The sequence below is a fragment of the Thermobia domestica genome, chromosome 15 (genome assembly GCF_964235325.1).
Source record: "Thermobia domestica chromosome 15, izTheDome1.hap1.1, whole genome shotgun sequence".
In the NCBI taxonomy this organism is placed as follows: domain Eukaryota; kingdom Metazoa; phylum Arthropoda; class Insecta; order Zygentoma; family Lepismatidae; genus Thermobia; species Thermobia domestica.
This window is the reverse complement of record NC_137468.1, coordinates 5,786,143-5,800,414: the sequence shown is the minus strand read 5'-3', so window position 1 is coordinate 5,800,414 and position 14,272 is coordinate 5,786,143. Positions and strand designations below refer to the sequence as shown.

The 14,272-nt window shown below is 37.8% G+C and overlaps 1 protein-coding gene across 1 annotated transcript in view; it reads left to right on the top strand.

The window, feature by feature from the left end:
* Window positions 1-3,681: 3,681 nt before the first annotated feature.
* Window positions 3,682-14,272, top strand: part of Agxt (Alanine-glyoxylate aminotransferase) — a 34,917-nt gene continuing 24,326 nt past the window's right edge. The window contains exon 1 of the mRNA XM_081741265.1: window positions 3,682-3,976. Coding sequence (XP_081597391.1) covers window positions 3,800-3,976 — 177 coding nt within the window. The 5' untranslated portion in view covers window positions 3,682-3,799. The remainder of the gene's footprint in view (window positions 3,977-14,272) is intronic.

Sequence of the window (14,272 nt, the reverse complement as noted above, 5' to 3'; positions counted from 1 at the left end):
CTAAGACAAGCTTGTAGCTGGAGAATTAGCAGATGGAAGGGATTCAGTGCCTTGAAACCTTTTCATTGTTTAAATACATATACAGTACGTTCAAAAAATTATTGTTACAATCTATGGTGAACTCAAGTTAGCTCCTGACAAAACACCGTGTGCGTGGGTTTTCTCGGGGTTCTCCCGTTCCCTCCCACTTTCTTCATTCCACCATTTCATTCATCACTCATCATCGCCGTCTCCTTTAGCCTAACCGGCATAAACGTGGGACGTAAAACTCAAAGATTTCATTTCATTTTCAAGTTAGCACCCCAAAAATTAACCCACCCACCCTATCTTAGTGTTCTGACTACAACTTTGTATCAATATGTTGATGGGTCACATATAGACTTGCGCTTGTGGAAGACGGCGTGCCAAGAGAATATTCTTTACTTCTACAAACAAGCAGCAGTGTCAGGTGTACGGTACACCACGTGAAGGAGTTAGGTTTGTATGGTGTGATATTTTCTCAATTACTATTTAAACCGGAAGTTGTAGACTAATACCACTTCCGCTTTTAGTAGAGATTAGAATAAAGATGAATTTTGACTCTTAGTCGATTGCAGAAAAAAACAGCTTCTCCCTATTCGTTACTGTTTTCACTATATGACGATCAGCTAAAAGCGGAAGGAGTAGATTCCTGCCACTTCCGGTTTAAATAAAGGGATTAGAGTGGAGATGGAATATATTCTTAGAATGCTTTATTGATTACAGAAAATCGTTTCTAGTTTTTTGTTACATTATTCTCTCTATAACAAATAACGTTAAAACCGGAAGTGGTTGATTTCTAGCACTTACGGTTCGAATACGGTGTTAAGAGTGAAGATGGTACCTATTTTGAGAACGTTAAATCGATTCCAAAAACAGTTTCTCGTTATCTTTTAGTGTTTTTGCTCTATGCTCTATGATGAATATTGAAACCGGAACTTGTAATGGATTTCTATCATTTTTGGTTTAGTGAAGGCTTAGGGATGGAAATGAAATGTATTGTTATAGTGTTGCCAAAATGTCATGAGCCGTGGCAAAAATGCGAACTAAAGCTCACACCCACGTGTTGAGCCAATAAGAGTTCAGCTCTTGCTAAGCGAGAGAGCCGTAGCGAAAGAGAGAGGAATTTCTTTAGCTGATAGCAGCGCCTAGAACAGAAGACTAGGTGTCAAGTCTGTGTGGTATATCTATAAGACACTTAATCCAGCGTTTCCCTACCGGTGTGCCGTGAATGGGCCGCTGGTGTGCCACGTGGAAATCGAAACAAATTATTAATTCTATAGCAATCAAATTGCAAGACATAGGAAAAATGTATATCTGTATTTCACATTACTATGAACCTGTACTATAAATCAACAATTTTGAGTTTCATACCGTGTTACTTTTTTGTACATTTTTAATGTTGAAAAAAGTATTTGCTATCATTGTTATGACTATTATTGCAGACTATTTCGTAACTTGAAACTTTAAAATATTCAATCCTTTCGACAAAGCAAACATGCATACAAATTACCTACATAAAAAAAAAAAAAAAAAAAAAAACTAAGAGATTTGTTTGTGCATTCATTATTTAGTGATTTTTCTTCTTAGTGAAAGGTTGGATACAGTTTTTAAAAAGAAAGCGTATTTTTAAAAATCTAAGTCCAATATTTCATTGCAATTGTTTTCTATTTTTAAATTAGAATGAAAAATAAGCATAATGATTTACCACGGGGGGAAACCAGTGATCGAGCTTTCTTCTCTGTGAGGAGATCAGTAATCACAGAAAAAAAATACCGCAGTATTTTATATTTACAAATAATAATATATATGAGTGTGCCGCGACAATTCATCTATAGTCTGCCGCAAGTTGAAAAAGGTTGGGAAACGCTGACTTAATCGATTGCAGGAAAGCGATTCTCCCTATGTATTACCGTTTATACTCCATAGTAATCAACGTTAAAAATGGAAGTGTTTGATCTTCTGCCACAGGAAATTAAAAAAAAAAAAGGACCAAAATCATAATTTGTATCAATGGCGGGGGGGGGGGGGGTGGCTCAGTGGTAGAGCGTTCACCTCTGGTGCTTGGGGTCCCTGGTTCGATCCCAGCTCGCGCCGTGTGGACCTTGTGGTGGACAAACACCGTACTCGTGGGTTTTCTCGGGGTTCTCCCGTTTCCTCTCACTTTCTTAGTCTAACCGGCAAAACGTGGGACGTAAAACTTAAAGATTTCATTTTTTTTAATTAATGGTGCTTTTCATGGTTTATTTTTGTCCCGTACTTTAGCAATGTTAGGAATATTTTTGTTTTGTGTACTTCGTTAATAGGTATATAAGGGTCCTGTATAGGAAAGCTACATACCAGGGTTTTCATACAAATTCAGTGGCTCGGTTATAATTTCTATCTTCTGAATCCGTACGCACCAATAGTTTGGAAGTCTACTGTAATTTCAGAGTGCAAAACGAAACTAATTTATCAAAATATATTCTTTCAAGGTTAAGTTACCTAAAATTGGTAGCGTTTAGTTGCATTTGGGAATTGGATCGGTTAGCCCTTAACGAGTGTTTTTTCAAGTATACTTCTGGAGGCAAAGGTCATGCTGAATGCTTAAAAGCTGTCCAGAGCTAACTGCGATTAAGCAGGGTACGTTCTTTACCAAATAGTGTCCCAATGCAAACCCCTCATATTTTTATTCTTTCTGCTCCCCCCTTCCCCCCGAGTTGTATAAATTTTCCGGAAGAAAGCCTGGCCAACGTGTACTGAAGCTTGTTCACCCTTGCACCTGCACAAGTTAGTTTCAAAACATATTTCGTACAATTAGTTTCTGTAAGTGTGTATATAGTAAAACAATACGTGCTAGGTTTTAGCTGCCACAGAACGTCGTTTTCCCCTTTCGCAATATCGAAATAGACCTTCATTAGTAAGTGCATCTTGTTTTGTGATATTCTTCCTAGAACACTTGAAAAGTATAATCTCTGTTCTACACACCTTGAAATAAACCAATGCGACTTTTCCTCAATTGAAAAGAATTCCCCGCGCAATGTTTATTTATCTGCCTGAATGAATGGAAGTTAAACATAGCCACCATACACAAAGGGAGAGAGAGAGATTAATATTGCAGCATATGCTTGTTACAAATGTAATTTCGAAACAATTTTTCCGAATCAACACTTGATATTACTGTTTTCTCTCTTCTTCTTCTTCTTCTTCTTTTTATATATTTTAAGAAAGAGACTATCTCTTGAGGTAGACAGTTAAAAAAAAGAAGGAAAATGATAAAAGAAATTAACACTGTTTGTTATACCTACCTTGCACATAGAACCAAAACACGTGCAATTATAGTCTGTTATACTATTGTGTTAATCTTGCATAATTCGGTATTCTTGTTTGCTTTTATAAATATAACGATACGATAAGTAGCAAAAGCGATAAAATATTCTATTTAAAAACCAAAAAAAGAAAAAAAAAGATAATATTTTCCTTATTTGCCCTTTTTTTTTACGTATACCTGTAATTTCACAAGAATACAATTTCTTTCTCTTCTAGATACATTTAATTTTAAAACGGAGAATAAAAGTTACAAAAAATATATATTAAGCTTTTCCTCCATTTTGTCTGTGAAACGTCATCAAAGGTCAGAGAGTAGCTGATAAAGTAAAAAGTTGCAGTTAAGAACATCTACCCAGAATGCCCTTCAAAATCTGGTCATAATATAAACAGGTCTTGTTTTTGGAAGTTAGTTACAGTTGTCTTGTGATTCTTGCTCGTTTTGGTACCTACATACACACACACACCGGGAGTTATGAAGATCGATCAAGCGGGATTGAAATTGGATGTGGAGAGGCCACAGTCTTTGTTGAGGCCTGTACATGTCCCACATAAGTTGTTGATGGGACCTGGGCCTTCCAACTGTCCGCCTAGAGTTCTCTATTCAAGCGGAATGCCTGTTTTGGGCCACATGCATGCAGAAACTTTCCAGGTATGTATCCATTCCTGTTCATGCATCGCTCTGTTAGTGAAGTTATGCTTTTACGAAATTTACTTCTTATAAAGTGCATATTATCTTGTATAGCACCATAAAATAAATAGGGCACCCAGATATGAAATAATCCAAAGTATTATCAGGGCCGGATTTAGCATTTTGGCGCCCCTAAGCCCAATATTTTTTTCCGCTCCCTAGTCTGGTTAAAGTTACTTTCCTAAAAACCTTTATTAAAAAATTACAGCCAGTTCTCCCGTGTTTGAGATCAATGTTGTAACGAAGTTTACGCATAATGTTGAAAAATAGTTTAACTTTACCAACAATTATTTGTTCCAATGAACTTCAAAATCAGAATGCTTTATTAGCCTGATTTTTTAAAATCAATTCAAAAAATATGTTAAGTTATGGCTATTTATTTTTATTTCTAGATATTTTTAATTTTTTTTTCTCTTGGCCGTGCGCCCCCTGGGAGCTTGCGCCCATAGGCCCGGGCTTACCGGGCCTATTGGGAAATCCGGCCCTGAGTATTATCTGAATACAGCAAGTGCCTTCACCAACTCAAAACGCACTTTGTTGTTTGACTATTTTGGAGTTTAACATTCCTTTCCAGAACTATACCAACATGGCATAGTATCTAATCCTTAAAGTACGTGGGGTGCGAACCGTTAGTTGGAAATAGATCCGAGGAGAGTTCAAATATCAGGAATCGAATTCGGGACCACGCTCACAGAAACCCACTTCAGTCATAGAGACAGAAACTATAATGTGCAATTTTACCAGGGGTCACTAGAGGCGCCCACCCAAAACTTTTGTTGGGAGGGGCCAAATGATTTTTCGGGGGTCCAATGATACAAGACACTACTTGTATATAGTATTGAACGGGATTTATTCTTCAGCCGAAAAAAAAACGACAAGTAATTGTTAAGTATTATCACCTGTTTCCTCACGAAAAAATGATAAAATTAGATTGTTTTTTGTCAGAAAAGAAACAGTACAGATGAGGAATAAGGAAAATTCTTTAGTCTACATCAGTCACTTCTCTACTAAACAATTATACTTTTATTTAGGAAATTGTACAAATGTATGACTAGTGTTGCCACGAGACGAGACGAGACGAGATTTCAGGCTGTCTCGTCTCGTCTCGTGCAAAGCATGTCTCGTCTCGCGTCTCGTCTCGAAAAAATGTGCTTGTCCCGTCTCGTGTCTCGTCTCGAGAGGTTCTGTCCCGTCTCGTCTCGTCTCGTCTCGTTTGTCTCGTTTTGTCTCGTCTTGTCTCGTAAAAAATATAGCAGCATACCATGGGAACGAAAGTTAAATGTAGCAGGCTGCACCATGCTAATCAAGATAAAACTAAGTTACAAGTATTAACCAGAACACAAAGACAAGAAATGTCACGGTAGCTACACCGTGAAGCCTTCACCTCTGGTGTATGTGGTAGTCGGTTCGATCTCGGTTAGTGCCATGTGAGCTTTGTGGTGGACAAACATCGAATGTGTGTGGGGGCCGCGGTAGCTCAGTGGTAGAGCGTTCATCTCTGGTGCTTGGGGTCTCGGGTTCGATCCCAGCCCCTGCCAAGTGAACTTTGTGGTGGGCAAACACCGTGTGCGTGGGTTTTCTCGGGGTTCTCTCGTTTCCTCCCACTTTCTTCATTCCACCATTTCATTCATTACTCATCATCACCATCTTCTTTAGCCTAACCGGCATAACCGTGGGACCTAAAACTCAAAGATTTCATTTCATTTCATTTCATTTTTCGAATGTGTGTGTTTTCTCGAAGTTGTCTAGTATCCTACCACTTTCTTCATTCCACTAATTTTCCCATCATCATCCATTCGGGGTGGGCCAAAGTTGCCTAAAAGTCTTAAAAATAAATTCAAATAAGCTCACAAGGCAATGGACAAATAGTTTACAAGATAATATATCTCTGCTATTAGTTGTCTGATGCTTCTCAACCCTGGCTTTTTTTTTCATACTAAAACATTGAAATTTGTTTCACCAGTTTCAATACACGAATATACAGTAAATTGCTCATAGGTACGTCGAAGATGACACTAATGTCAAATAATGTTTACACGACAAGCAAAGTTCGATGTAAAGGTGTCACCATCCACGACACTATCGTATACTATCAGCCCACTTGCTTTATAGTGTCTGTATATATATATATATATATATATATATATATATATATATATATATATATATATAGAGAGAGAGAGAGAGAGAGAGAGAGAGAGAGAGAGAGAGAGAGAGAGATGGAAAGATATATAGATAAATAGAGAGATAGATATGTGTGTACACTTTGATTTCATATATTCCAGCCTTTAGGTTTCCATACCAATCCAAAAACTACTTTCCATTTTAGCATGTTTAGATTTGTTGCAATTATTTTTTTAAAAAAAGCTCGGAACCAAATAATTTTATTGAGTAATGGAAAGTATTTGATTGACATTTTATATGTTACTGCACAGTAAGCTCTACTTAAAGTGCCATAGTAATGGGAGCTGAACGACACATCGGACCAAAGAATGCTTGGGGCCAGTCTCCACCTCCATGGTACAAATCTGTTCCCATAACCGCGGGGTGTGTGCCACTATATGGTGGTTGCCCCGTTTGTGTAACAAACTCATGACAGTACACCCAGATTAGCTATTGGTCTAAAAAAAAGTTGATTTTTGGGTGGCCATTTTGGATTAAAGTTTCTTATATTGTCGTGATCTATTCGCAATCATAAAACGTACATCTTCATAACAAGCTGAGCGGTCTGCGGCGATAGACCATCGGCTTGAAGGCCCCGGGTTGAGTCCCGGAAGGGTCATGTGTATGGATTTTAACAGCATTTGTTTTTTCGTATTGTGTCAGGGGGGCGAAATCGTACGGGATAAAAGGATTTCAGTCTGAAAAAATTAGAGAGAATATCCTCCCCAGGATACTTTCATGGGAGTAAGGAATTAGTAAAAATATAGGATATACATTTTATAGCAGATTTAAAATTATGGTTTGGGTATCCTATTTCTTTTCTGTTAATTTATGTTCTTCAATGTTCGAATTTTGATCATTCTCATGATATTTTCTGCTTTCAATGGAGTTCCATGAATATTATACCAAATGTTCTTTACACTCTGTAAGAAACCATTTCTGAAGATAATTTAGGTCCTAAATATATTATTCACTAGGAAAGGGAAGTATTCCCCTCCTCTCAACATGGAAACAGAGCAAGGTCCGTCGACCCTACTGTTCCGCGCTTTTACAGGTCCCTTCATAACTCGCTGTTTCTGCGTAGCCACTTTCTCCAGCTGTAGTGTGACGACACCGTGGTGAAGCAGGGACAAATATCGTGTGGTAAGCCTATGTTCCGTCTTTGCGATTTGCAAAGGAAACAAATTTTTAAGTGCAATAAAAGTAAAGACTACATACAGATACAATATGTACTCATTATAGCATTGAGTATCACTTGAAGAACAGCTTTGCATCCGCTGTCTTAAAGAACATACCTCCTGCGGAGCTCCTGTGTTTTTCTACTCAAAAACCGAATTCTGAAGTATGTCTTAACCTTGTCGAATAGTTTCAAGATCGAAGTGTCTTTTTTAGGACATAAAACGGTCAGGCAATCACATTCTTTTTCTTTTCTTCGGTTCACAGTTTTTTGTGAAATATTCGAAATATAACTTCATACTATTTTATTGCTTCCATCCACCTGGAAGAAGGTGAAACGAGACCACCACATAGCCTCATATTGCCACCATTGAACTTCGAAAGAATCGCAACTATCTTGAATCCTGAGACTTCAACTTTCGATATGATTTCGAAGAGTAATTTTTACTTTTCATAGTCTTATGGAAATCATAATACACTGGCTGTTTCCACACATCTATTAAACCTCGAATCATTGACACCTGTACATTTCTGTGTGGTCCTAAAAATAAATAAACGTTTTGGTCATAGCATACACGCCTATTAACATTCAATTCATCAAATATAAGCACTGAAAATTTTTCCACATTCTTTAAGTAGCGCCCTTGCTAAGTCAAAATTTTCAAAACTGGGGTAGGAATACCAGGAAAAAACGGTAATTTTTGCATACAACGTCGAAATGTTGACACATTGGGTACGGGGATTCGAACTTGTAACCGCAGATGATTGTATAATTTATCAATGAGGCGTGTTGTGTTAACGCACGAATGATATCTTAATCAATCCATCTTAGTTTTTTCTTGCCATTCATTAGCATATTTACTTGGCCCTGTATAATTTTTTTTTTCGTAATATATCCACCACCGGTTATAAACCACTTTATTGAAACGATCACAATATTATATTTTAGAACTGGCCTTTGAAATTAATTCTTTATTATATTTGCTTTCCAATTCTTTTAACTTCGTTTGTAAACATATTATTTTGGCTTTGTACATATTGTTATACTTCAGTTTTTCGTTCTCTTTTGGAGAGCTCTTCTTTTGGTTTATGCCTCTCACTCTCCACAAAACAAACGAAAAATAACAAACAAAGAGTTATTATTTTTATTTCAGTCACAATAGTTATTTCATCTGGCTGCACCCCAATGTCTGATTTGTTTTTTCTTTAAACACCTAACTTCCGTACATTTAATTCTTTCATTATTTACATCAACACGGTTCCGTATAGTAAAGGTAAGTTTAGTGAAGGCACGTCTTGTTTAAACTTTTTCTTGGGTAGAATATTTAGAAGCTCACATTTTAAATTATGTCCATAAGCTTCGGGAATAAAATGATCGGAATAGACGCTGGCGTTTTCAACTTTAAAGATGTCTTTCCGACAGCATTTCTTTTGCCAAACTTTCCGCAAAGGAACCGAGGGAAATACATGATAAATAACTTTGGAACCCGTAGTATTTCTACTATAATTGCGACAAGTACTTAGTGTAGAATTCGACATGCTTATAGGCTAACAAGAACACTACAGTAATTAATGTTTTCTTAATACAGAAAAGCAAGAATCACTCACTTTCCTGCAAAAATCAAAGAAACAAACAAGGGTGAATGACAAGGACCTTGGGCGAAAGCTGTTTCTGCTCCCGCCGTGACGTCACAATTTTACTGCATCTTCGGTTTTCAAAGAAGGGTAGTTATGACGCGACCTTAAAAGAGGAAAGGAACAATAGGGTCGACGAATCTTGGAAGCAGAGGGCAATTTCGCACACTGGTCAGATGAAACATTTCCGCGTAACAAAACGAAGATTCCCCTGTAAAACCTCTTCATTTAAAGTGTTATTGTTAGTATCATAAATTTGCTGAAAGCAAACAGTTTGAAGGGTTCGTCGATAATATATGCTTTTTTGTCCTGCGCCCGACTTCCAAACGAAGAGGTGAATTTTACAACATGACTGCTGTATATAAGCGAGCGATTGGTAAAATGGTAAAAGTGTATTTTTATGTGTATGTATGTGTGTGTGTGTGTGAGAGAGAGAGAGAGAAAGAGAGAGAAGACACAATTTTAGTTGCAAGATGACATACTTCAATTGCCGTTTTCGGTTAATTTCGGTTCATATAGCAAAAAGAATACCGCCACCAGAGAATCTGCCATCTCAACCAGAGCTTTCAACTGCAGCCTGTAATAAGTGTAGACCTTATCCAGTTTTCAAATTGAATAGATGGTGGTGGTAGTTCGGTTTCTTGACCTTGTAAAAATCTTCCCTGTCTTTGATTTTGTTTGTCATCATTCCAGCCAGAAATGAAAAAAATGAGAATTCCTCAGTTTACACCAAGGGGAATTGGGGACAAGACATTAAGGATGATATTCCTGGAAGCTCATGTATCACGATTGTTTCATTCAATAGACAGAGGACACTTTTCTATGAAGGCTTTTCAACATGTTTTCTCACAAAGGGGATTTTCCTTTTGCAATCTATATGACCACTAGCAATTTCAATCTTGGCCATTCCCGCTAGCGTTTTCATTTTCGAGACACGAGATGAGACGAGACATTTCACGAGACGTCCCGTCTCGTCTCGTGTCTCGTCTCGTTTTCGAGACGGGACAAGTAGTCTGTCTCGTCTCGTGTCTCGTCTAAAAGGGTTCCGTCCCGTCCCGTGTCTCGTCTCGTTTACGAGACGAGACGAGACGAGACACGAGAAATGTCTCGTCTCGTGGCAACACTATGTATGACGAGTTAACAAAGTTTTGGGGGTAAGGGGTACGAACCCGGTAACCCCCCCGCATAGGCACAATAATCCCTCCAGGAGTCTATGTCTAAAGAAATTTCTCTGGAATTTAGTTTTTAAAATTCAGATTTGTCCACAGAGATATTACATTTACGAGGGGTGATCAGAAAGTAAGGTTACAAAGCCTGCAGTGAAATGCAACCAATACGGCCAACAGATAGTACATACAATAGGTTATATTTCGACAGAGTCGCCATATCGGTTGAGGCACTTGTCGCATCGTGGGATGACTTTGAAGATTCCCTTCTGGTAAAAATCCTGTTCTTGCTTGTTGAGCCACGTTATCACGAAGTGTTTCACCTCCTCGTCTGAAACACAGCGACGGCCTCCTAGGTGCTCCTTCAAGTGCGGGAACAGGTGAAACTCGCTTGGAGCGAGGTCCGGGCTGTAAGCAGGGGTCAAGGATGTCCAAGCTGTGTTCAAATCTGTTGATGCCGTGCTAGGTCGGCTACTACGCTCCCAGTCGGTGACGTTATCTCTACCAACTGCAAACTTTCGACAACATTGTGCGGCATACTAACGAGACATTACCGGTACAATATCTCCGTAAACTTCTACTAGCTGCTGGTGAATTTCAGCTGCCGTTACACGTTTGGTCCACAGAAATCGAATAACAGAGCGGACTTCTTCGAGAGTCCAGTTTTCCAAACGAATCTACATTTGTATTTAGCTCCAACTAGCACCCTAGGTGGCGGGATGGCTGAAACTCTGTACAGTTGTCAACTCTATGTATTAAAATTACCGGACTCTTCTCATTCCTCTATAACAGACGACACTCCAGAAATATTAGCCTTTAACCTTAGATTATGACCCTCCTTCGCAAAAATTGCATGTGTGACACTATTAGAAGTATTTGTATGACTGGTAGGAGAAATCAAACATCAATAGATACATTCTAATACTGAACGGTATGTTTTTCATACACAATAAATAAATAAAAATATATTTCAGCAGAATAAAAACTATATCAACTGCATCAGACTGACAATGCAGGAGATACATTTTAACGCCATAAGAATTCATTTTTCGTTGTTTTTCTCGAAAACGACGCATCGGAATGCACCCTGAAGTATGTAATTTTGTTCAGCACTATGTAATCTATCGATCTATGCCTCATCTTTGGATACTATTATAGCTTAGAGTTCCATCGTGGATAAACGGTTAGCGTACGTGCCTTTACCGTGGGAGTCCCGTGTTCGATTTCCAGCGAGAGCTCATGTGGTTCGGATCACACGTTAAGCTGTAGGTTCACGTCTCATATACCCATGCCCCTGAAAGGAACGCTAAACTAAATAAATAGAGTTACGTGAGAAAACTCACAGACATGATGTTGTCCACGTGGAGCCGCGATGGCTCAATAGTAGAGCGTTCACCTCTGGTGCATGGAATCCTTGGTTCGATCCCAGCTCACGCCAAGCGAACTTTGTGGTGCACGAACATCGTGTGCGTAGGTTTTCTCGACGTTTTCCCGTTTCCTCCCATTTTCTTCATTCCACCATTTCATTCATTTGTCATCATCATCGTCTTCTTTAGCGTAGCCGGCATAACCGTGGGACGTAAATCTCAAAGATTTCATTTCGTTTCTTATGATGTTGTGCACCACAAACTCACATGGGCGGGGATCAAACTAGGAACCCCTAGCACCACAGATGAACGCTCTACCACTGAGACAGTGTGCCCCTCTCTCAATCAATTCTGTGAAAATCGTTCGGTTACATATCGATTAACATATATACTTAAAAATGTGATTTAAAACGGATACAAAAATTATGCAATAGTAAGAGTTAACTAACTTCGTTTCTCCTGTATTTATTGGCTTCTAAAATAGGGACAAGATGATATTTAGAAACAAGTATGCATTCAATTTCGATCATTCCAAAAGCAATAAATCAGTAGCAAGACTTAGACCGACTGTTCATCGTAGACTCTGACTCCTATTGAGAATTGATACCATATGACGAAGACGTGCTTACTTTTTATTATTAATTTATTTTTTAAACGTACCCATGCACTCCAATCCTGAAAATGAAATGAAATCATTCAGTTTTACATCCCACGATTATGCCCGTTAGGCTCAAGTAGGCGAATGATTAATAGAAGTACACTCATGTCCAAAATTATTGTCGCATGTCTATAAATATGTTGGTGTAGGAATATAATTTGATAACGAATTCTTCCGGTATTTCTTATAATGTTAGTATGTGTATAATCGGCAAAGACATGTATGTGGCAAATTTCATTTCAAAAGAGCAGTAAATAAGAACAATAAAACGAAAATAAAACTTTCTTGTCCATTTAGCAACATTTTGTTTTACTCATTCTAATTTTCGTACTTATAATTCTTTTCCTATGAAATTTACCACAAATATACATTTGCCGATTATACACATAGTATCAGTATTAAAAGTACCCTACAAAATCATTATCAAATTATATTCTTACAAGAAGACAGTTATAGATATGCGACAATCATTTTGGACATGAGTGTACATGATGATCAAATAATTGATAGATTGATAATGTTGGAGGAAAACAGGGAAACCTCATCAAACCAAATACATGATGTTGTTCACCACATCGTCATTTGACGTTGGATTGAACCAAGGAACCTAATACGGATGGCCACATTTTTTCGAAAAATACTTTTTCGAAAAATGGCTTTTTCGAAAACGAATTTTTTTCAAAAAACGAAAAACAAAAAAAAATTCGAAAAACGAAAAATGAAATTTTTTTCGAAAAAACGAAAAACGAATTTTTTTTTCGAAAAAAACGAATTTTTTTTCGAAAAAGCAAAACACGAAAAAACGAAAAATAAAATTTCCGAAAATCGAAAAACAGATTTTTTGGAAAAAGGCCATCCCTAGAACCTAAATATCAGAGGTGAGCGGCTCCAGTCATTTAGATACACTAAGCCCACATGTATTGTAAAACAAGCAAACAGATAAATGTAACCGCCATGTACTAACATGTTTTGATCTATGGAATATGATCCAGGAAAAAAAAAATACGCATTAATAATAATTGTCGCCATTTGCTTCGTGTTTTCTTCACGTCACTTGTACAGTAATACATTTTTTTAAATCTCATTTTCTTTCGAAAGTTCTATGTTTTTATATTCGCATGCTACAGATGGTTATCAAAATAATGGAAACACATGTTGTTTGTAACACTTAAAATTGTGACATGGTAATACTGAGATGGTAATACTGAAATGTGTGAGATGGTGTGTTCAACGCTTGGCCTTTGTTAGTTGGTGTGTTAGATTTTAGATGATCGTCTATAGTTTATTAGGTGAGGTAAAAAGGGGGTGTCTACTGAAGTGGGGAGACGGTTGTGATGCAAAGCGGAAGATCTCTCTGAGTTGAAAAGAGGCCAAATTGTGTGTGTGTGCAGTTAGGTGGCCAGTATGTTAGGTGTATAACGAGGAACATTTAAAACGATAACGTTCTACATAACTCATGCACTCCTCGCTCCAAAAGAGCGAAGAGTAATAGTGCAATGAAGAAAGAGAGACCTCAGTGACAGGCTTGCCGTATATTGAAGAGAATTGTAGACTGAATACAAAATCCGTACTAAGTGCCAAAAACGTAAAAAGTTGGGTTTAGTGTAAAAACGTAATCTATGTGCCTAACACTACTCAGTGAAAAAACTGGTTATCTAGCATTCACTGTGGAAGTAGTTCAAATAATCCCCAGAATGTGACGCATGCCTATATGTCCCATCAGTTCTGAAGTAAAATCTGGGCTGTTTACTCAATACTTTCATTTTGACACTTAGCACAGAGTTTATAGTCAGCCTACAATTGTCACCAAAGCTCCCAAAGCTAATGGATCGACATGACTGAGGAACTCGATCACCGTCTGGAGCAGCCTGTGACACTCACAGTACGATGCGAGTTGTATAACCTAAACACCCGCGGTCGAGTTGCAATTTCCAAACCGTTGATTACGCTAATAACACTTTAGAACAAAGAAAATGGAGCCGAGAACGTGAAAAGTAAACTCACAATAATTGGAAGCACGTACGTAATATGGATCGTAGAGTCCTCTTTCGTATTATTTCTAACAACAGTTTGTATTTATGTACAACGGATA